This window comes from Nicotiana tomentosiformis, chromosome 7 (genome assembly GCF_000390325.3).
Source record: "Nicotiana tomentosiformis chromosome 7, ASM39032v3, whole genome shotgun sequence".
NCBI classification, from domain to species: domain Eukaryota; kingdom Viridiplantae; phylum Streptophyta; class Magnoliopsida; order Solanales; family Solanaceae; genus Nicotiana; species Nicotiana tomentosiformis.
The window spans coordinates 52,489,775-52,511,246 of record NC_090818.1 but is presented as its reverse complement, the minus strand read 5'-3'; the positions used below and the strand labels follow the sequence as shown (position 1 = coordinate 52,511,246).

General features: G+C 36.7%; 2 protein-coding genes and 1 non-coding gene across 9 annotated transcripts; 1 reads left to right on the top strand and 2 right to left on the bottom strand.

The window, feature by feature from the left end:
- Positions 1-1,988: 1,988 nt before the first annotated feature.
- On the bottom strand, positions 1,989-2,444 carry LOC138895606 (uncharacterized mitochondrial protein AtMg00810-like). The gene has a single exon (XM_070180314.1). It carries the CDS (start codon positions 2,442-2,444, stop codon positions 1,989-1,991), a length of 456 nt encoding a protein of 151 aa, XP_070036415.1.
- A 3,800-nt stretch (positions 2,445-6,244) lies between these two features.
- Positions 6,245-13,265, top strand: LOC104100786 (serine/threonine-protein kinase D6PKL2-like). 7 transcript variants are annotated; one of them, XM_009608113.4, is made up of 4 exons: positions 6,245-6,429; positions 6,715-6,763; positions 7,168-8,135; positions 12,198-13,265. In XM_009608113.4, the coding sequence occupies exons 3-4, from the start codon at positions 7,246-7,248 to the stop codon at positions 13,069-13,071; spliced, it is 1,764 nt and encodes a 587-aa protein (XP_009606408.1). In that variant the 5' UTR covers positions 6,245-6,429; positions 6,715-6,763; positions 7,168-7,245; the 3' UTR covers positions 13,072-13,265. The 7 variants fall into 7 exon arrangements, with proteins under 7 accessions (XP_009606408.1, XP_009606403.1, XP_009606407.1 ...); XM_009608108.4 differs by having other exon boundaries at positions 7,113-8,135; XM_009608112.4 differs by having other exon boundaries at positions 6,245-6,479.
- Positions 13,266-13,610: 345 nt separating this feature from the next.
- On the bottom strand, positions 13,611-13,683 carry TRNAF-GAA (transfer RNA phenylalanine (anticodon GAA)). Its single transcript has one exon. It is a non-coding gene; the product is annotated as a tRNA-Phe (tRNA).
- Between the last annotated feature and the right edge of the window lie 7,789 nt (positions 13,684-21,472).

Below are 21,472 nucleotides of genomic sequence, written 5' to 3'. Positions count from 1 at the left end.
TCGGATTAACAGAAACCTAAGCAAAATTGAAGAACACTAACTAAGTTTATTTTAATTTGTTATTGGTTTGTTCAAATAAATTGTGGTTGCTTCTACTTGTTATTTGAGAAGATGGGGCAGGAAAAATTTGGCCAGTGAGGAGTTGGGGATGGCGGCGGTAGGGGCTGCACAGGGTTGGGTACGATGCAGGCAGGAAATTTTTCTTTTGTTTTATTTTCTTTTTTCCCCTTTAGATTTTAGTTTTTTCTTGTCTTTGTTGACATGTCATTTTATCATTGGTCTTGTTTGCCAAGTAGATAACAACTGATATTCACGTACCAAAGATGATTTAGGATTATCAAAGTTGTGTTTAATAGGTACACTTTTGTTGGAGTTGAAGTATTCAATGGGTAATGGCCTTAGTTGAAGTGTCAAACTGAAAATTGAAGCCAACTTTAAGGGGTTGCCTATATATTTGGCCCTATTTATTAAATTGAAAGGGAACAAATATATTTCATAGCAATAGACAAAAACAAAAGTTTTATAGCAAAATAATATAAAATAAACTGAAATTCCGAACAAATATCTAATAAAGAAGAGGCGTCGTTGTCTGTTGATAGGAAAGAGAGACTATGAATGAGAGAAACAAAGGTAAGACTTAAAAGAAGCGGACAAAGCAATCTGAAGAGAGGTTAGAGAGAGAGACTTCGATATAAACTAAGAAAGAAGAGTCTAAAGTGAGGCGAATGAAATGTGAAGACTTAACCATAAATGTAAGTCTAGAATTTACACATGTCCATATAATTTGGATTTCAAATTGGATTGGATTAAAATTATACCAATCCGAATCTGATCCGAATATCCAAACTTTTAAAAAACCTAATCCATATCCGATCTGAATATCCAAAATCTAAAAATCCGAATAGGGTGGATCGATTCGGATTCTCGGATATCCGATCCAAATGCACAGCCCTACTGCTACCATATTAAGTTTCATAGTCTTTTGATGTGATTGCTTTTTTTCTTTCTTTTTTTCTCTTTATCTTACCCTCGTGAGATCAATATTAGTAGTCATTTATTTATTCTTAACTTGAGCTTATCTACTTATAATTGTAGGAAACAAATATTATGTGATTTTTCTAACCCGTAATAGTTTACCTTATAGATCAAGAATCAAATCTTAACAGAGACAACAAAAATATTTAGTAATTTATTTTTATTTATCTAAATTTTAGTGAATAAAGTTATCACATACATATCTTAGTGGGAAAGTCGAGACAGACCAATTTGACCGGATATTAGTGTTATAAAAAATTGAGCTGAAAGTTGTTAAGAGATTGAGACCGCCATAGTTGCAGAGAAGCTCGAGGAAGAAGGAAGAAGGAAGAAGAAAAATGAAATTCTGTTGTTCCATTGATTTTCGAATGAATTAACAAGAGGAGTACATACTATGTTATATACACATCTAACCGACTATATTTCCTTAACTTACAGTTGTCACTACATGATTGGACAACTAACTAACTAACTCTAACCACCTACTTAATACCCTCCCTCAAACTGATGGTTTGAAGATATCCTTCAATCCCAACTTGGACATTAAGTGATCATGTTGCAGTCTTCCTAAGCTCTTGGTGAGAAGACCAGCTTGTTGCTCTTTTATAGGAATGTGATGAGTCTTCATAGCACTTTGTATGATTTTCTCTCATATGAAATGACAATCAATGTCTATGTGTTTGGTTCTCTCGTGAAAGATTGGATTTGCTGCAATTTGGATTGCAGCTTTACTATCACAAAAAAGATCAACTAGTAGATTCATATCAACCCATAACTCTTTGAAAAGTCTTGTGAGCCAAGTTATCTCGGCAACTGTATAAGCCATACTTCTGAATTCAACTTCAACATAACTCCTTGCAACTGTGTCTTGTTTCTTAGATTTTCATGAGATCAACATTCTCAAACTTAACTAGGTAGCCTATTACTAATTTCCTGGTATGTAAGCACCCTCCTCAATCTAAGTCACAATATGCTTCCAACTTATCTAATCCTTTTGAAGGCATTAGTATACCAAGACATGGAGAAGTTTTGACATATTTCACAACCCTCAAGGCAGCTTCCCAGTGAGACTGCTTAAGCTTGTGCATAAATTGACTTAGTACTTGTACTACAAATGTTATATCAACTCTGGTCATTGTAAGGTATAATAGCATCCCCACCAGTCTTTGATATGCACCTATATCATCAAACAACGTGTCTTCACACTCAGGTGATCCTACGATAATATCATACTCAACAGATGTAAGCTTCAGGTTTGTCTCTAGAGGTGTTCCAGCAGGTTTAGCACCTGCAAGTCCCATTTCAGATATCAGCTCCATAGCATATTTCCTTTGACTCATAACAATCTCACTTCTGGATCTTGCAAATTCTATTCCCAGAAAGAACTTAAGTTCTCCTAAATCTTTCATTTTGAACCCGAGTTTCATATCATTTCTAGTCGGAATGATCAAATTTAGGTCGCTCCTATTGATTATCAGATCATCTACATAGACTAACACAACAACAAGCTCAGCTTAAACATTCTTTATAAATAGGGAGTAGTCAAAATGACTTTGAGTGAAGCCCAACTGCACCAGGGCATTAGTCAACTTCATGTTCCATTGCCCGGGTGTATGTTTCAAGCCATACAGTGATCTGTGAAGTTTGCAAACCTTGTGAGACCCTCCCTGGATTGCAAACCCTTTAGGCACATCCATGTACACCTCCTCTAGAAGTTCACCATGCAATAATGCATTGTGAACATCTATTTGGAAAAGAGGCCAATGTTTGGTTGCTGCAATTGCAATTACTGACCTTGCAGTCACCATTTTGGCTACAGGTGATAAGTTTTCTGTGTAATCAAGCCCTTCCTTTTGACTGTAACCTTTAACCACCAACCTAGCTTTGTATCTTTCAACCTCACTTGAAGTTGTATACTTTACTTTGAATACCCATTTGCATCCAATAGGAACCTTACCAGCAGGCACCTCTACTATAGACCAGGTGTGATTATCCTCTAAAGCTGAGATTTTAGCTTTCATAGCTGCAATCCATTTGGGTTCCTTGATAGCTTCAGCGTAGGACTGTGGCTCCACAACTGCAGAATAAGAAGATAGAGCTTTGGCATATGAGTCAGACACATTCTTATAGCTAACATATGCTGAAAAAAGGATATGAGCAGTTAGCTTTGCCTTGAGGATTGGTAACATAATCTTTTAGCCAGATAGGAGGTTTACTAGTTCTCCCAGATCTTCTAGGAGATGAAGTTTCTACCAAATGATTATTAGTTGTAGAGGTCTGATGAGGAGACTGATCATGAGTAGATTCAGCTAATGATTCTGGCTCAACCTCAGCAGCTGCTTGAGTTAATTGGTCTAGATTGTGATGAGTTGGTGAAGCAGAAATAAGAGATGATGTAGGAGAAAATAAGGATATAGAAGAGGGTGGAAGAGGAGATATAAATATATCATTAGGCAGTGTGACACTTGAGGTATGTCAATTGCAGGAAACAAAGAAGCTGGATGTTGAAAATAGAATACATTTTCTTTGAACATAACATATCTACTTACTAAGAACTCCTTGGTATGGATGTTGTATATCCTGTATCCCTTTTGAGTCATAAAGTAGCCAAGGAAAATAGCTGGTAAGGCTCTAGGTGAAAATTTGTCACCCTTTTTTACATTAGTCACATAACCTAGGCAACCAAAAATCCTCATGTGGTCCAAGGAAGGAGAATGACCAAACAATAGTTCAAAGGGAGTTTTTTCTTGCAACATTTGTGTTGGCAGTCTGTTAATGATATAGACTGCATTTGATACACATTCCCCCCAGAACCTCAGTGGAACACCTGCTTGAAATCTCAGTGCCCTAGCAACATTAAGTATGTGTCTATTCCTCCTCTCAGCTACTCCATTTTGCTGTGGAGTATAGACACAAGAACTCTGATGAATAATACCTAGAGACTGTAATAATTCTGACATATGTGAGTTGAAAAACTCACAACCATTATCTGTTCTCAGAAATTTCACAGTACAAGACTAGACATTCTTAATCATAATGAAGAACTGTCTAATAACAACAATCACTTCAGCTTTAAAGGGCAACAAGAAAATTCAGGTAAACATGGAATGATCATCCACTAGTGTAAGAAAGTAATTATTCCCATCATGAGTAGGTACCCTAACTAGTTGAAGTAAGGCTACTATGCTGAGAATGTCCTGCACAATTAGCTGCTTCCTCAAAGCCTACATTACTAGAACCAATACTAGTCTGAGCCCTTGTGTATTGAGAAACATTGTTAGGTCCAGTCTTCCTTTTTGGCTTGAAGTCTGTAAGGTAGCCATGAAGCTTGTAGCAAGTATCTCTTGTGTGACCCTTGTAATTGCAATAGTCACATAACAAATTGTTCTTTTTAGGCTTATAGCTAGTTAAAACTTAAGGAGTTCATTTTCCACTTAACATAGTTATTCCCTCATTTACTGCAAAAGTTTGAGAAAGTTGGCCATAGATCTTCTACTTTCTTATGCTATTATCATAGAATAGGCTTTGTTTATAGTTGGAGTAGGACTCTTCATCATTATCTGGTTGCTAGATTGAGAATAAGTCTCATCCAGGCCCATCAAAAACTGCAACAGCCTGTGATTGCCAAAATGTTCTGCATATCTCTTCGACTCCTCACAACCACAATCAGGACAAGGCATGAGTGCATCAAACTCTGACCAAAGCTCCTTCATCTTTGAGAAATACACTGACACAGATGAAATGCCCTAAGATAGAGTAGCAATTTGTCTGTGCAGAAACAGAATTCTAGATCCATTTACTTTGTCAAAACTTTCTCTAAGATCAGACCACACCTTTTGTGCACTAGATGCATACACTATGCCACTTAGCAACTCATTACCAACTGAGTTCATGATCCATGACAAGACTATAACATTATATTTTTTCCACAATTCATGTAAAGAAGGGGGAATTTATCCTTAGTGTATCTACCATCAATAAACCCTAACTTGCTATTGCCAAGTAGACTGACTCGCATATAACTACTACATAGGGCATAATTCTCATGTCCAATTAGCTTAATTGAGATAATAGAGCTACCTGGAGTATCGCATGGTTGAAGAAATAATGTATGATGTTGATCGATGACTATAGAAGCTGTGAATCCCTCTGAAGTCCAGTGTTCAAATCAACTGTGTCTGAACCCCTAGGCGAGCTGTTTTCCTTAATCCCGATTGATGATCGAACTAGACTTGGTGAATTGATTTACTAGAAACAGAGATTCTGCTGTTCTAAGACAATTCAAACCCTAACTCGAATGAATTGATAACAAGCATAAACGAAAGAAAAATTGAGTTGTATCAACTAGGAAGTGGTTCGACTAAGCTTGATAACTGTGAGAACGACACAACTTGAATCGATTACGTCAGCCCTGATACCATGTTAAAAGATTGAGACCACCATATTTACAGAGAAGCTCGAGGAGGAAGGAAGAAGGAAAATGGAATTCTACTGTTCCATTGATTTTCGAATGAATTAATAAGAGGAGTACATACTTTGTTTTATATACATCTAACCGACTACACTTCCTTACTTACGGTTGTCGCTACATGATTGGACAGCTAGCTATATAACTAACTAACTAACTCTAACCACCTACTTAACAAAAGTAAGTGACATACCGGTGAATTACTCTTTCCGGTCTATAATTAATGATTTTTTTGCCTCTTTATTTTGGTCCAAAATAAGTGTACTTTTATATAATCAAGAAGGAATTAACTTTATTTTTTCAAAATTTGCCCTTATTTACATATCCCAATGTGTCAAGTTAACACTATATAAATTTTAATTAAGGATAATTTATTCAAAAAATTTTCTAAAAGTTAGCACTTTTTTATGGGGCGTATCAAAAGCTAAAATATCAGTTATTGTTGACAGGAGGAAGTAAAAAAATTGATAAGTGGAGGATAAAGAAAAAGTAACTCATATTGATTAGTGTTTTTGTGGAGATTGATGATCTAATTTAATGCTTTATATTTGAGAATATCATAATGGGAAAGCATGAGAGACAGGTTGGAGAGGGGTGGTGGCCCATATGTTGATTCAGACACTTGTGTTTGTGACAAAATACAATGAAATAATTGAACGTGAAAAGCTTTACTTTAGCTTTGACCCTCCATGTTCTCTTTCTTCTCATTATTATACAATTCCTAATACTACTCCTAGTTTGGTACAATTAGCCCCAACAATTGCCAAATACCCAACTCCTTTTTTTCAATCTCAAAGGCTTTTTCTCTCCTTACATTTTCATAAGAGGTCCCCTCTCTTTAATCTTTCTCTACAGTAAAGACTGCTTTTTTCGTCCATTGCTGAAGCAAAAAAAAACCCTTAAAGTTATCATCTTTGTGACTTCAGGTACTATTTTTTAGGCAAGCCACTTTTGAACTGGTCCAGTGATTTGCTGGGTGAGTTTTACTTTGTTTTTTAGCATATGGGTCTTTGTGGGGTTTAACGATTTTTCTTTGGTAGGGTTTTATTGGAAAGAAAAAGGTGGGTCTTTTGCACAAGATCTGTGTGCTTTCATTGACCCTTCTTCTATTTCTTTTTCATCTATGTGGTGGGGTTGTTCTTATCTCCTTCTTTTGTGGTCTTTGAGTGCTCTTTTAATGTCTGCATTTTGATTATTTGCTTTCTTCTTAGGTTCTTGTTTCCTGGAAAAAAAGAGAGAGGAAATTAGCCAGTTTTTGAGGTAAATGTCCTAGACACTAGCTGTTTTAGACCTTTTATTTTTACTACTAATAATGATCTGTGCCTGCTACTACTTAATCTGTGTTGGATAACATGATGGTTTGCATAGCTTACTTATTAAAAAAATGTCTATTTTGACCTTGTAGACTTTGATTTCATCAGTCCTTCCCTTTGTGTGTTTCTCCTTTTACTAATTGTTTCAGATCTTTTTTCTTTCCATTTTACCCTTGTTTGTATCTTGAGATAGTGCACTGGATTGTCCTTTTATAGTTTTTTTGCTTCAATTTAGGAACTTTTCACTGTGATTTGCTGTGGAATTTGTTTTTTATGGTTTTCATGTTTCAATTTAGGAATTTTCTGTTGTTGATGGAGCTGCTGATGTTAATCTCTTTTTCTAATAACAAGGGGGTTAATGAAGTGAACTTGGAGTTCGAGTAATGGGTTTGGTCAGCTCACTGCATTTAGGTATCAGTATTCATCGCGATGGCCTCAACACCTTCTACCAAGAGTTCTCGCAGGTCTTCACCTTCCCAAGTTTCAAAAAGTAACAAATTAGAGATCGCAACTTCTAAAGAACGAGAAGTTGTATCGAAGCAGCTTATGGTTGAAGCAGCAGCCAGCAAAAAGTCACAGAGCTCTCAGCCTAAGGGATCTCCCAAATCACTCGCTGATAAATTTGATTCAAGCTTATATTTGGGCAATTCAAAACAAGCACCAAGCGGTGTAGGTACTGTGCCTACCGAGGCAAAGGTCACACAAGGCGGCACAGCTGATCAGGAAAGAAAGAGTTCTATTAAGGACAGCTCAGCATCAGCCAAAGTTAGCGATGGGGCCAGTAGCCTCGCGAAAACAAGTGGAAGTGCCAAAATTAGTGACCGGGCAGATTTTCTTGAGAGTGGTAAGAGCAGCATCTGTAGGGGGAGCACAGGCACTGATGTAAGTGAGGAGAGTACTTCTAGCAGCTTGAGCAGCAGTGTCAACAAACCTCATAAAGCTAATGACTCAAGATGGGAAGCAATTCAAGCTATCCGAACTAAAGATGGGATGTTGGATTTGAGGCATTTCCGGTTGCTGAAGAAGTTGGGAAGTGGTGATATTGGAAGTGTGTATCTATCTGAGTTATGTGGTACAAAGTGTTATTTTGCTATGAAAGTTATGGATAAGGCGTCATTAGCCAGTCGTAAGAAATTGCTTCGTGCTCAGACAGAAAGAGAGATATTGCAGTCCTTGGACCATCCATTTCTCCCAACATTATATAGCCATTTTGAAACAGAAAAATTTTCATGTCTAGTAATGGAGTTCTGCCCAGGAGGAGACTTGCACACGCTTAGACAAAGGCAACCAGGGAAGCATTTTTCAGAACAAGCAGTGAAGTATGATACTTGATCTCTAACCTTACAGTCTTAAAATAGTTTGCTCTTTTTTCTTTTCGAAACGTTTTGCATCTTTGTTACTTTCAGGTCTGGAGTATTATTTCCATACTTTACAACATTGGCAATAGCTTTAACTTGTAGGTCCAGATATGTTCTTGTTACAGCTCTAGACAAAATTGACCCTACTTGACAGAAATACGGATAGCGATCAAGGGATATAAATGTCTTTAAATGGCATATGATTCTTTTGGGGGTTTCTGTCTTCTTTACGCTGTTGACTCAAGAAATTTAATCGAAACAAACTGAATTCTCTACAAGTTCTTTCAAGTCCTAAATTTTTTTGTATTGCATGTCCTAACCGGTTATTTCATTTACTTCTGGACATTTTTGTTGCACGGTGGCCTCATACTGATAATTTATTAGTTCAAAGAGCTGGTTATTTGATATTATGGCTTTATTTTTTGTTCAGTGGTTTAGATTCTATATCTTAAATTTTTAAAATATGCGCTTGAGCTACTTTGGGGATTATTTGCTTAGTTTTTCTTCCTAAGTCAAGTGGATGTCTGAGCTGGTTTATCTTCCAGAGCTAGTTGAGCTCTTTGTGTCCTCTGTTGTTACTAGCATGTTCTTCTGGTCAACTATTTCCAATTCAATGCAAGCTCCAAGTTACTGTGACTATTTCTTTAACTGCTTAAAAAAAGGTCACCAATAAGAAGCTTCAGTTTCTTACTTGTGTGTATTTGCTCGAGAAAAGGGAGAGCTTTATTTTTATTTAAAGGAGAGAGCTTTGAAGTAGGTAGGGGAAAGTTACTCTATCGGGCAGTTAATAATACACTTCGTTTTGCTATCAATTTATTCTCATTTTCTCTCTATTTTGGGGAAAGAAAAAGGCATTGCGTAATTGCACATTGTAATGCTGTTTATTCTACACCAAGGTTTGCTGCTCTGCAGGTGCAGGCACATAACGTATTTCTATGTCCTTTAAGATATGACATCTAAAGACCTTTCTTCTCGTTCAACTATTAATTTTTTTATACTTAATAAGCTCTTATAAGATAACCCATCCAATTTTTTTTTAATATCTTGCTTAAGTCAAATTCTGCTGATTAATATAAGATAGAGGAAGCATTTAAATAACGAAGGTCTGAGGTAAGTGCTGCCTTCCCCTGCCCCTGAGAAAAAGGAAAAAAGAACTTTGAAACCCAAACAGGGGGAAATAGATAAAGATGATTTTTTTGGAGCATTGAAAAACTAGTTTGTCACTATCAAATGATATCACTTGCTCACTAGTCACCACCAGTCAGTAGTTATATTTTTTCCTATTTTTTGGACATCTTTCTGGCAGCTACTTTATTTGATGATTCCTGCCTGCTTGTCCAAGTTACTGAAATGATGAAGCCTAAGCCAACTCTTCAGTTTGAAGTTTTAGTCGGCAGTTCTCTCTTCGTTGCACTTTAAGGTTTCCCACCTTGTTTTAAATCTTCTGCATTCATGTTATCCTTTTCTCCATAGTCAGCAAGCGAATCCAAGAAATATTATTTATTGCATTGGACCAATGCTTCTTTCTGTCTTAATATTTTTTCTTTTCCATGTTGAAGCGACAATCTTCTGTCTCTCTTCTAAAAGATTTTTATAGCGCTTAGTCCTCCATCTGTTTGTATGTTTCCCTGTATTAGAAGGATATGTCATGTACATTCCAAAATTAGCTCTATACACCTCATTAAACTTTTTGGCATTGAAAAGGTGCTGATACTTCCGAACTTACCCTTGATTTCATAATTTACAAACTTACAACAACAACATACCCCCGTGGGGTCTGGGATAATTTACAAACTTCTAATCTCAAATACCCTTATCCACATAATTTACTTTTTCTTTCGCATCTTTCTACTCAAGAAATAATTTTTTCCCACTAAAATGTATGAATCTTTTCATTGGAATTTATAAAAAAATGTTTATTTTTTGGTGGAAATATGTATTTGATGGTTAACTTATTCTGATTGCTGATAAAATATATTAATTTCGAAATGCAATAATCAATTTCTTTGAACTCTATAAAATTGATTTCATTCTTTGGAACGAAGAAAAAAGAGCGTATTTAACTTAAGATTAGGTACAGGTTTTTAAGGATTAGTGCTTGCTAAATTTACAATTTTAAGTGAAGTTTAATGTACCAAATCATTTCTGTTGTTTCCTCAATGCATTTCTGTACTGTTTGTTGAAATATGAACATTAAGTTAATCATGTTGCTGAGGCTGTGATTTGCGAGTAATGAATCTTGATTTCCTGGAAACAGTTAATTTCAAATGTAGTTTGATAACTATGGATCTGAGTTTACTTGAATCAGATCTTTTAGCTTAAACCAGATTTTTATCATACCTGTTTTTTCTGTTGTGTTTCAGTTTGCACTGTGTTAGGATGTATTGCATCAGTTCATCTTCTCATCCTTGATGAATGGTCAAAGCTTTAAGGGTCTTGTCCTATGTTGCTCAGACTCGTGAACGGGTATCCGATCCGGGTGCGGATCTAGAGGTCGGATCCTTCATAATCTAAATTTTAATATTCGGGGGTATGGAACTAGGTACGGATACGGGTGTGGGGATTCTGCTAAAAGTAATTCAAAATTCTAAAAATAGATCTATAAAAGTATCCTAAATTATGAGATATTCTCTGGAAAACTTGTAATAGCTTGTTTGGCCAAGCTTTTTTTTGGCCAAAAGCACTTTGAGTCAAAAATTGAGGTGTTTGGCCAAGCTTTTAGAAGGAAAAAGAGTGCTTTTGAGGACACAGGAAAAAGTAGCTTCTCTCCAAAAGCACTTTTCTGAGAAGCACTTTTGAGAAAAATACACTTAGAAGCAGTTTTCAAAAGCTTGGCCAAACTGCTCAAACGTGCTTTTCAAATTAATTAGCCAAACACAAACTGCTTCTCATCAAAATACTTTTTAAAAAGTACTTTTGAGCAAAGCACTTCTCAAAATAAGCTGATTTTAGAAGCTTGGCCAAACAGGCTATAAGTTGTGGAGTGCAGCCAATAATCCATTCTTTCATTTTGAGAATTTCTCAAGTTGAGGCAGTAGGCACTAGCAGGCAGCAACTATAATTCAATTTTTCATTTTTCCTCAAATTTGTCCATGGATTGTGGTCAAAGTACCCGATCTCGATTGACCACATGTGGTACGAATCCCATACCCTTACTAGTGCCAGTGTCGTGTTGACACGGGTGCGGCAGCTAAAATGAAGAGTTTGCGCAACATAGGTCTTGTAACATTAGAAATGCCCAATTTCAAGTAATACATTGCTGCTTTACCCCTCCTTGCCCCCCCCCCCCCCCCCCAAAACCAAAAAAAAGTACTCTTCTATCAGAGACTAGTTATCCCTTTACACGTCATGGTGTTTGTCCTCTGGTCCTGTCATTTTTGTTTTAAACTGTCTTGAAACACTCTGCAAATGATATGAATACGAAAAAGGAAAACAAAGTCGGTTTATGGGGATTCTGGATTAGACTTTTCACGAAGTTCTTCTCTAGCCTGTAATTAGTGATGAATGAAGCAAGTGTTCATATTTATCACAGAGAGAAAAAGGAAAAAAATGAAGCAAGTGTTCCTGCCTCTTCATGTGTATGAAACTGTTTTTTATTTGAACACGAGTGAAATGCTAAAATGAGAAATTTATGTCATATAGAGAACTCTTTGTTTCCCACTCGTAGATCTGCTGAAGAACTTTAAATTCTCCAGGTAATGAACAATTTGAGTTGCCTACTCATCATCACTGGTGCAGTTTCACACCTCTTTTAGAATCTGGTGTGATTGCTCCCATTGGTGATCATAAGCCTAACTGATACTGGGTTCGGAGAAGAGAGATTTAATGAATTGCATTCTGTGAATCCAGAGAAGGTTCAAGTTAGTGTGTAATGCTTCTTGACATGATTTTGATAGGGATGTGGTAGTTTTTAGGAGATGAAATATCAGGAATATATGTGTATTTTTCTTGTGAGTTGAATAAATCCGTTGGTCACTGTGGTTGATTAATTTATAAGTGCTGTATTGTATCCTAAACTTGCAGGTTCTACGTAGCAGAAGTGCTCCTTGCTATGGAATACCTCCACATGCTTGGCATTGTGTACCGTGATCTCAAGCCAGAAAATGTGCTTGTCAGAGAAGACGGGCATATAATGCTCTCTGATTTTGATCTCTCCCTTCGCTGCACTGTGAGTCCAACGCTTGTCAAGTCATCATCCCTAGAAACAGAGCCGCTGCGGAAGAATTCAGCTTATTGTGTGCAGCCAGCTTGCATCGAGCCCTCTTGTATTCAGCCATCCTGTGCTGTTCCTACAACTTGTTTTGGGCCTCGCCTTTTTTCTAGCAAGTCAAAGAAAGAAAAGAAATCTAAGAATGAAATAGGGAACCAAGTTAGCCCATTACCAGAGCTAATTGCTGAGCCTACTGGAGCGCGATCGATGTCATTTGTCGGGACCCACGAGTATTTAGCACCCGAGATAATCAAAGGCGAAGGACATGGAAGTGCAGTGGACTGGTGGACTTTTGGTATCTTTCTCTATGAGTTATTGTTTGGCAAGACACCCTTCAAAGGATCAGGGAATCGACAAACCCTTTTCAACGTTGTGGGTCAACCCCTGCGGTTTCCAGAATCTCCGGTGGTCAGTTTTTCAGCAAGGGATCTTATCCGAGGCTTGCTCGTGAAAGAGCCACAGCATAGATTGGCATACAAAAGAGGAGCCACAGAAATTAAGCAGCATCCCTTCTTTGAAGGTGTAAATTGGGCTTTGATTCGTTGTGCAAGCCCTCCTGAGATCCCAAGGCCCGTGGAATTCGAGAGAATTTCAGTTCCAGCAGCATCCACCAGTGAGAAAGCTGTAGCTGGAACTGTCCCTCAGCAGAAAAATTCAGATAACTATCTTGAATTTGATTTCTTTTAATCTATTTATTTATATCTTTTTTACTTAGCCGATTGGCTGTTTTGCTTCACCCAGAAAAAACATACGAAGCTGTACAACATTTGGAAGATGTTAAGTCAAGGTTTGGGTAGTTTGATGATCATATTATTGTTTGAGTTGTAATTGAACAGGTAAAATTTGTTGTATGGGAAACACTACAAGTTTGATGCTACCAATCCATAATGTGAATTTGTTTAGTTTATAAGCAGTTCTCAAGTATATGCCCCGACGAATGTTTCCTTATTGTTTTAACAATCTCATTCAGATGTTTTGTTAATACTCTCTCCAAATTCTTCTCTGTCCAACTACATGAAAACGTAGGTGAAGCATAAAAGTTTTCGTTGTAACACCATTTAATGCTAGTTAAATATTGTCTCAAGAAGACAGACTAACAATTTGAATTGCAATTCCAGTGGTCATTCAGCTTCCAGATTAGTAGTTAGTTAACTATGCGAACCACCAAAAGATAAAGATTTTAATTCCAAAGAGACTTGTCATGTTATTGATACAAAAAAGAGGAATGCGGTGAACGTGGATCGAACACGTGACCTTCAGATCTTCAGTCTGACGCTCTCCCAACTGAGCTATCCCCGCTTGTTGGTCATACTTTACCACTAACTTACTTATTTCCGACCAAGAAGGGGAATATGCGGATTTATCAACTGAATTTATTGTCATCGGCTTGAATTATATATACATATATAAAAAATTTTAATGAGTTCGGTAGGAGATGTTTTGGAGTTGGGACTTTGTGGGATAGCATAGGATTCCATATCTTGGTGCTGTTGCATGTTGCCAAAAAAAGAATAATTTGGTTCCCATTTATGTCCATGCAATTGGATTGATGCGTCTCACCGTCTATGATATATATTATTAGTTAGGAGTAATGTGAGGCACGAACAAAGTTCATAAGCATCTCGTGTCTATTTGGAGAAATTAATATCACAAATACTATGCTGCTTTTATACGATATTGCTCATGCAAATAGTTGATATTCTTAATTATTTATATAAAAAAAAACTCTTTTTATCACAAAGGAATAGTGAGTGACTTGATATTTTACACCTATTGTCTCTGTCACCACATGTTCCTCTAATGTAATACTAGTAATATTTTAGGATCACTATCAAAGTCCCACAGATCCACTAATCTATGATCGGTCATTCTTCTTTGTTGAAAGCTAAAGTTCGGTTCTCTATCTATGCAAATACCAAATGTCATTTTTAGAAGTGAGATGTTGAAAGCTCAAAGAAGGATTAAAGTAGTTAAATTTATCATATATAGGCCCCAAAACTATAACATTCATATTACGTGACATTAACTTACTAGTGGACAAGACTTAACATAATGTAAAGAGGGTATATTGATTAATTAAGTTAAATTAGGAAAGTCCGACATGAGCATGTGTCTGCCAAACACATGTCAAGATTCTCCCTACAAAACTAGCCTTTAACATTTTGCCATAAAACCAAATAACCAATGCTTTGAAGAAACAAATTCTTCTTGTGTATACTCATTTCTTATGTTAAATTAGTCTTAAATCTTGTCTGGATTGTCTTCACCTCGCAATCTACGATAAAGGATCCCCTACTTTTTAATACTGCTTTTACCTTTTTTGAAAATTTTGCATTTTAAGATAACCTATTACTTTAGGTCGGTCTATTATATCTACTTATCATGCTTTAATTGCTTTATTGTAAAAGTCAATTTTCCTTGGTCTCAGAGTAAAGATTACTGCTCCATTTGTTATGTCAATCAACTCCTCTCTACCATATCTAGTGAGTCGGTTGTATGGACTCCTTGCAATAGTAGAGTATATTATTTTATTCGAACTTCATTTTAATTTGTAAATAAATATTTTCCCCAAAACATATTTAACGTCACACATATCCCTTCATTAATATATATAAATTTCTAATTAGACCAATAAGATTCTAGACAAACACCGTTCTTCGTAAATGCAACAATAACAATAAGAGTATTGTTGGTCAAATTTTCAAAATCTGCTAATTTTGAAAAGTAATTTTTTATTTAGAAAAAATACTTCTATAAAAACAATTTTTGTTTGGCCAAAAATCATTTATAGAATACTTTTATAGTATTACAAAGGTACTTATAGTTTGGCTAATCTTTTTTAAAATGCTTTTGAACGTAAATTACAATTAAAAAAAGCATGTAAATATTTATTTATGATTAATAATATTTAAATAAATAATTAAAATATTTATTGTAAAAGACTTTATTTGATTTTTTAAATTTTATTTAAGTAAAATATTTAAAAAAGGTACATAAAATCCAGAGTGGGAGAATGTATAGAGACTTTGGTAATCAATGTGCAGTATATAAATCAAGAGGTGTTATGAAATAAAAGCAATTTAGTAAAACATTAATAAGAAATAGAGATAGAGATAAGGAAGAGATTTTCTTCTTCAATTGTGCGTATTTTCCTATCTATTATAAGACCTTTATATAGGTATGAAAAGTGAAGAATAGTATGTCATTAAATATGTCATTAAGCATTTGAGATAAGATCATGGAGGAAGATAATGGAGGAAGAGTAGACATCCACCATAATTTAATTTTTCTTATAACACTCCCCCTTGAATGTCCATAGATAATGTATCTCGTTAAAACCTTATTAGAAAAACCCCTCTAAAAAAATCCTAGTGAAGGAAAAAGAGTACATATATTTATAAATACGCCTTTTGGTTGCCCTCGTTAAAAACCTTCAAGGAAAACCCAGTGGGACAAAACCTTGTAAGGGAAAAAGAGTACAACGTATATTAACTCCCCCTGATGAGAGCATCAATTCACATCCTTGAGCCTTCACATCCCAATCTTGTACACTAGTTTCTTGAAGGTTGACGTCGGTAGAAATTTGGTGAACAAATCAGTCATATTATCATTTGAACGAATCTGTTGCACATTGATATCACCATTCTTTTGAAGATCATGTGTGAAAAATAACTTTGGTGAAATATGCTTTGTCCTATCTCCTTTTATGTATCCTCCCTTCAATTGGGCTATGCATATTGTATTGTCTTCATACAAAATTGTGGGTAGTTTGTCACACTTCAAACCACATTTGTCTCGAATAAGATGTATTATATACCTCAACCATACACATTCTCGACTTGCTTCATGAATAGCAATTATCTCAGCATGATTAGATGAAGTAGTCTGTTTGAGATCAAGCCTTGTGTGGGTAAGATAAATATCCAGCATCGGCATAACCAACAAGATCGGGACTGCAATCATTGCCATAAAATAATCCCATATCGGTAGTTCCTTTTAGATACCACAATATGTGTTTAATTCCATTCTAATGTCTCCTTGTAGGAGCAGAGCTATATCTTGCTAAGACATTAAGTAAAAAAATTGTATTAGGTCTTATAGAGTTAGCAAGATACATTAGTGCGCCAATTGCACTAAGATATGGTACTTCAGGATCAAGAAGCTCTTCATTATTTTCATGAGGTCGGAATGTATCTTTATTTATATCAAGTGATCTCACAACCATCGGGGTACTCAATGGATGTGCTTTATCCATATAGAATCGCTTTAAAATCTTTTCAGTGTATGCTGATTGATGGATAAAAATTCCATCTTTCATATACTCAATTTGTAGACCAATACGAAATTTTGTCTTTCCAAGATCTTCCATTTCAAATTCTTTCTTTAAACAGTCTATTGCTTTAGGAAGCTCACCCGGAGTTCCAATGATATTTAAATCATCAACATACACGGCGATTCTAACAAATTCAAATCCAGATCTTTTTATAAAGACACAAGGACAAATTGAATCATTTTTATACCCTTCTTTCAACAGGTACTCACTCAGGCGATTATACCACATGGGCCCTGATTGTTTCAATCCGTATAAGAATTTTTGAAACTTTATTTAATAAATTTCTTGGAAATGTTAATATGCTTCAGAACAATTTAAATCCTTCAATGATTTTCATTATACGCATATCAAAATTTTCATGTATTGCCAGATTAAAACCTAAAATGACTACATCCACCATAGGAGTGTCATGACCCAAACTAACCCCTGTCATGATGGCGCCTATCGTGGAACTAGGCAAGTCGACTGATTTCCAAAACAAATCGATATTTTCTTTTCAAAGATAATTTCAATGTTATTTAACGTAAAAACCTTCGTAAAGGAGTTCCAATCAAAATAAAAGTGCGGAAGAAAAAGCCCGACATCAGGATGTCACTAGTCATGAGCATCTACTATAATCTGTCTAACAATATTAAGGCTAACTCAGCTTGGAAAATAGCTAAATACAGCTAGAGAAAGATAAGAGGGAGAAGAGCAGGGGCTGCGATCGCCAAACAGCTACCTTGCTATCTCCAAGAAAATCTGCAACCAGAATACTCAATAACCGCTACTGTTCCTAGCTACACCTGAATCTGCACACAAGGTGTAGGGAGTAACGTGAGTACACCAACTCAGTAAGTAACAACAATAAATAAAGACCGAGCAGTAGTGACGAGCAATAAAGTATATAACATTCATATCATGAAATCTCAGAAAAATACAACATGCTTTAAAAATCAGTATTTGAATCAAGTCATCTCGTTTAAACCCGGTTCCAGTAAAAATCATTTAAAGATATTTTTTCAACAGTTTTTCAAACAAAGGCTCAATGCAAAGGTGAGCAAAAATGATGAAATCATAAACAACCCCTTGGGCAAACTTCACAGTCACTCGTACCACTCGGGCATACCTCACAATCACTCTTGCCACTCGGGCATACCTCACAATCACTCATGCCTCCCAGTCACTCAGCACTCAATAGGTACCTGCGCTTACTGGGGTGTGTACAGACTCCGGAGGGGCTCCTTCAGCTCAAACGCTAATAATCTGTACGGACAACTCACGTGTTGCACAGACAACTCACGTGCTATAGTAATAAAGTACGCTGTTGGCGGACAGCCCCGATCCACACTCATCCTCACAATCAGGCCCTCAGTGATATCAAACATGTTGTGGCGTGCAACCCGATCCCATAAATATCCTCACAAATCAGGCCCTCGGCCTTACTCAGTCATAAACCTCTCAAGCCACTCGGGCATTTTAGTAAAACAGGACATTCGGCCCAAAACATTTATATGCATCAAAATAAAGTCATAAAACTGAGTTATGCGGTAAATAAGTATAAACATGACTGAGTAAAGATTTTCAATAGAAAACAATGAGAGGATATTAAGAAAAATAGCCCTTAAGGGTCCAAACAGCACTGGTACAAGGCCCAAACATGGCATTCAACCCAATTTATAGAAATTCTTTCTAAAACATATAAGTATCATATAATTTCCATAAAATATGCAACTTTACAGTTGCTACGGGACGGACCAAGTCACAATCCCCAACAGTGCACGCCCACACGCCCACACATCCGTCACCTAGCATGTGCGTCACTTCAAAATAGTAGGATGATAAATCCGGGGTTTCATACCCTCAGGACTAGATTTACAATCGTTACTTACCTCAAACCGGTCAAATCTCTATCCCGCAATGCTTTTTCCTCTGTACTCGGCCTCCAAATGCTCCAAATCTATTCACAATCAGTATAATACCATCAATATACGCTAATGGAATGAATTCCACAAGAAAAACTTCAAAATTAGACCAAAATCCGAAATTGGCTCAAACCCGGCCCCTGGGCTCACGTCTCAAAATCCGACAAAATTCACAAAACTAGAAAGCTCATTCACTCACGAGTCTAACCATACCAAATTAATCAAAATCCGACATCGTTTGATCCTTCAAATCCTTAAATTACTCTCCAAAAATTCCAAGCCCTAACCCCTCATTTTCACTAATTACAATGATTAAACAATAAAAAAATCACCACATATACGAGTATTAGGCTCAAGTAACTTACCTCAATGAAAACCCCCTTGATTCCCTCTTCAAAACTCTCCAAAAACTCCAAATCCGAATAGAAATCGTGAAGAATGCCCAAAAATTCGCGAAGGGTTCTATTTATGGTTTCTGTCCAAGTTTTTCGCACTTGCGGGCTCTTTTTCCGCGCCTGCGGGACCGCACATGCGGTCAAGGCACCGCATCCGCGAACTCCACTTAGTTCCCCAGCTTCTGCACCTGCGCTCCAGGCCTCGCACATGCGGGCTCGCAAGTGCGGCAAAATCCTTCGCGCCTGCGCTCCAGCCTTGGCCTCACATTTTTCCGCATCTGCGCAGCAAATTCTCGCGCCTGCGAAATCGCACCTGCGCGCTCATACTCCGCTTCTGCGAAAACTGACCAACCCCCTTTCCTTCGCATCTGCACACCTTCCCTCCGCGCCTGCGACCTCGCACATGCGACTCCCCCTTCCGCAGGTGCGGAAATAGCAGAAGCAGCAGCTCCAGCTATAAATTCCAACTTCGGCAAATCCGTTAACCACCCGGAATCACCCCGAGACCTCCGGGACCTCAATCAAAAATACCAACAAGTCATTTTTCAACATACCAACTTAGTCGAACCTTCGAATCACTCAAAACCATACCCAAACACCAAATTACCCTCGGATTCAAGCCTAAGAACTTCTAAATTTCCAAATTCGGCAACCGATGCCGAAACCAACCAAATCACGTTCGAATGACCTCAAATTTTTCACACACGTCAAAAATGACACTACGAACCTACTCCAACTTTCGTAATTCCATTCCGACCCCGATATCAAATTTTTCACTGCCAACTGAAATCGCCAAATTTTCAATTTCGATAATTCAAGCCTAATTCTACCACGGACCTCCAAATCACATTCTGAACGCAATCCTAAGTCCAAAATCACCTAATGGAGCTAACGGAACCATCAGAATTCAAATCCGATATCGTTTACACATAGGTCAACATCCGGTTGACTTTTCCAACTTAAGTTTCTACTTAAGAGACTAAGTGTCTCAATTCACTCTAAAACCACTCCAGTTCCGAACCAACTAACCCGATATAACATAATATAGATGAATAACACAAAAAGAAGTAGAAATGGGGAAAACGGGACTATAACTCTCGAAACGACCGGCCGGGTCGTTAGAAGGAGAACATGTCTTTGTATAATCAATGCCAGGATATTTACAAATCTTCTTGTGACACAAGTCGTCTTTATGTCTATCAACTTGACTTTTTTTTCTCGCACAAGAACACATTTATACCTCCACTGGCTTTATACTTTCAGGTGTTGGGACTATCCATCTAACTTCATATTTTTCAAGTGAAATCAATTTTCATTGCGTATTTTTCATTTGGCCAATTATTTATCTGTCCAAATTTTATGACAGATTTGAGCTCAAGATCTTCGTCAATATTAATAATATTGAGCGCTACATTATATTAACAACACCGTCGACGATCATTTTGTATCGGTTCCATCATCACTCAATAAAGACATAACTTACCGAGATCTCAATAGTTTCAGGTACCTGAGCCTCTCCCATGAGGTCTTATAAAGTGTTATGTCGTGGTGATCTTATAGAGCACTTGCCTCCTTAGTATGACCATCTTTATCATTTGCTCATCTCCTTCTTCAAGAAATTTTATCTTTGGAGTCGATTGGTCTGTTACGCTTCTTGCGTGCTATAGACTCTGTCCCTCATGGACTTTATTCTATTTGGAGAATTAGCAGCTAAAATATGACATTTAGCTTTGGGTCAGCAAATGCGTCTAGCAATAATTTGCAAATAAATTATCACTTGAACTTCAAGTTTATATTTTCTTGTACGGGGATCTATATGTATTCATAATAATTTATTCCACGTATCACTTTTTCAGCTGCCCATTTTCTCCCCCTAATGTTGGGATTACTGACACATATCTCCAACCTTCTTTGGAGACCTATCTTTGCATTGTGGTGGAACAATAATCATATATCACATTCATATTTTTAGATGGAAATTATTTGGTTCGTGACCTTGAACCAATTGTGATAGGGAGAATATATCATAACTTGACTAGATGCATACAAGTGCTGTTGTATATTAAATAATACATCACATACCAAATTTTATTTTGGGAGTTTTGTTCTCATAACCAATGGTTTTAGCTATAATTGGAGGCATACAATTTCTACTAAACCAACTTGGATTTAAACCAACATTATCAAGATAAATTTTCATAATTTATATTCTGGAACTGTGCTCTAATAATTTGAGCAAGCAACCTTGCAAAGCCAAACTACAAGTTGATAACAAATGCACATGTGACCATAGAATAGATGCATCTATTAAAATCATATTATAATAAAAGGTCCACATGGCAGGTGACTGGGCCCATATATTTATCACCTTTTATTCGTTCCAGAAATCAAGGGATTCAATCTCAACCTTAACTGGTATATCATGATAATACACAACACAAGAGAATTCTTGAAGA

What these genes read in the sequence shown, in the direction of transcription:
- LOC138895606 (XM_070180314.1), bottom strand. Translation starts at nt 2,444, where the DNA reads ATGAAAGATTTAGGAGAACTTAAGTTCTTTCTGGGAATAGAATTTGCA.
- LOC104100786 (XM_009608110.4), top strand. Translation starts at nt 7,246, where the DNA reads ATGGCCTCAACACCTTCTACCAAGAGTTCTCGCAGGTCTTCACCTTCC. An exon ending in TTTTCAGAACAAGCAGTGAA is followed by an intron (nt 8,136 to 12,197) that starts GTATGATACTTG and finishes CTAAACTTGCAG; the next exon opens with GTTCTACGTAGCAGAAGTGC.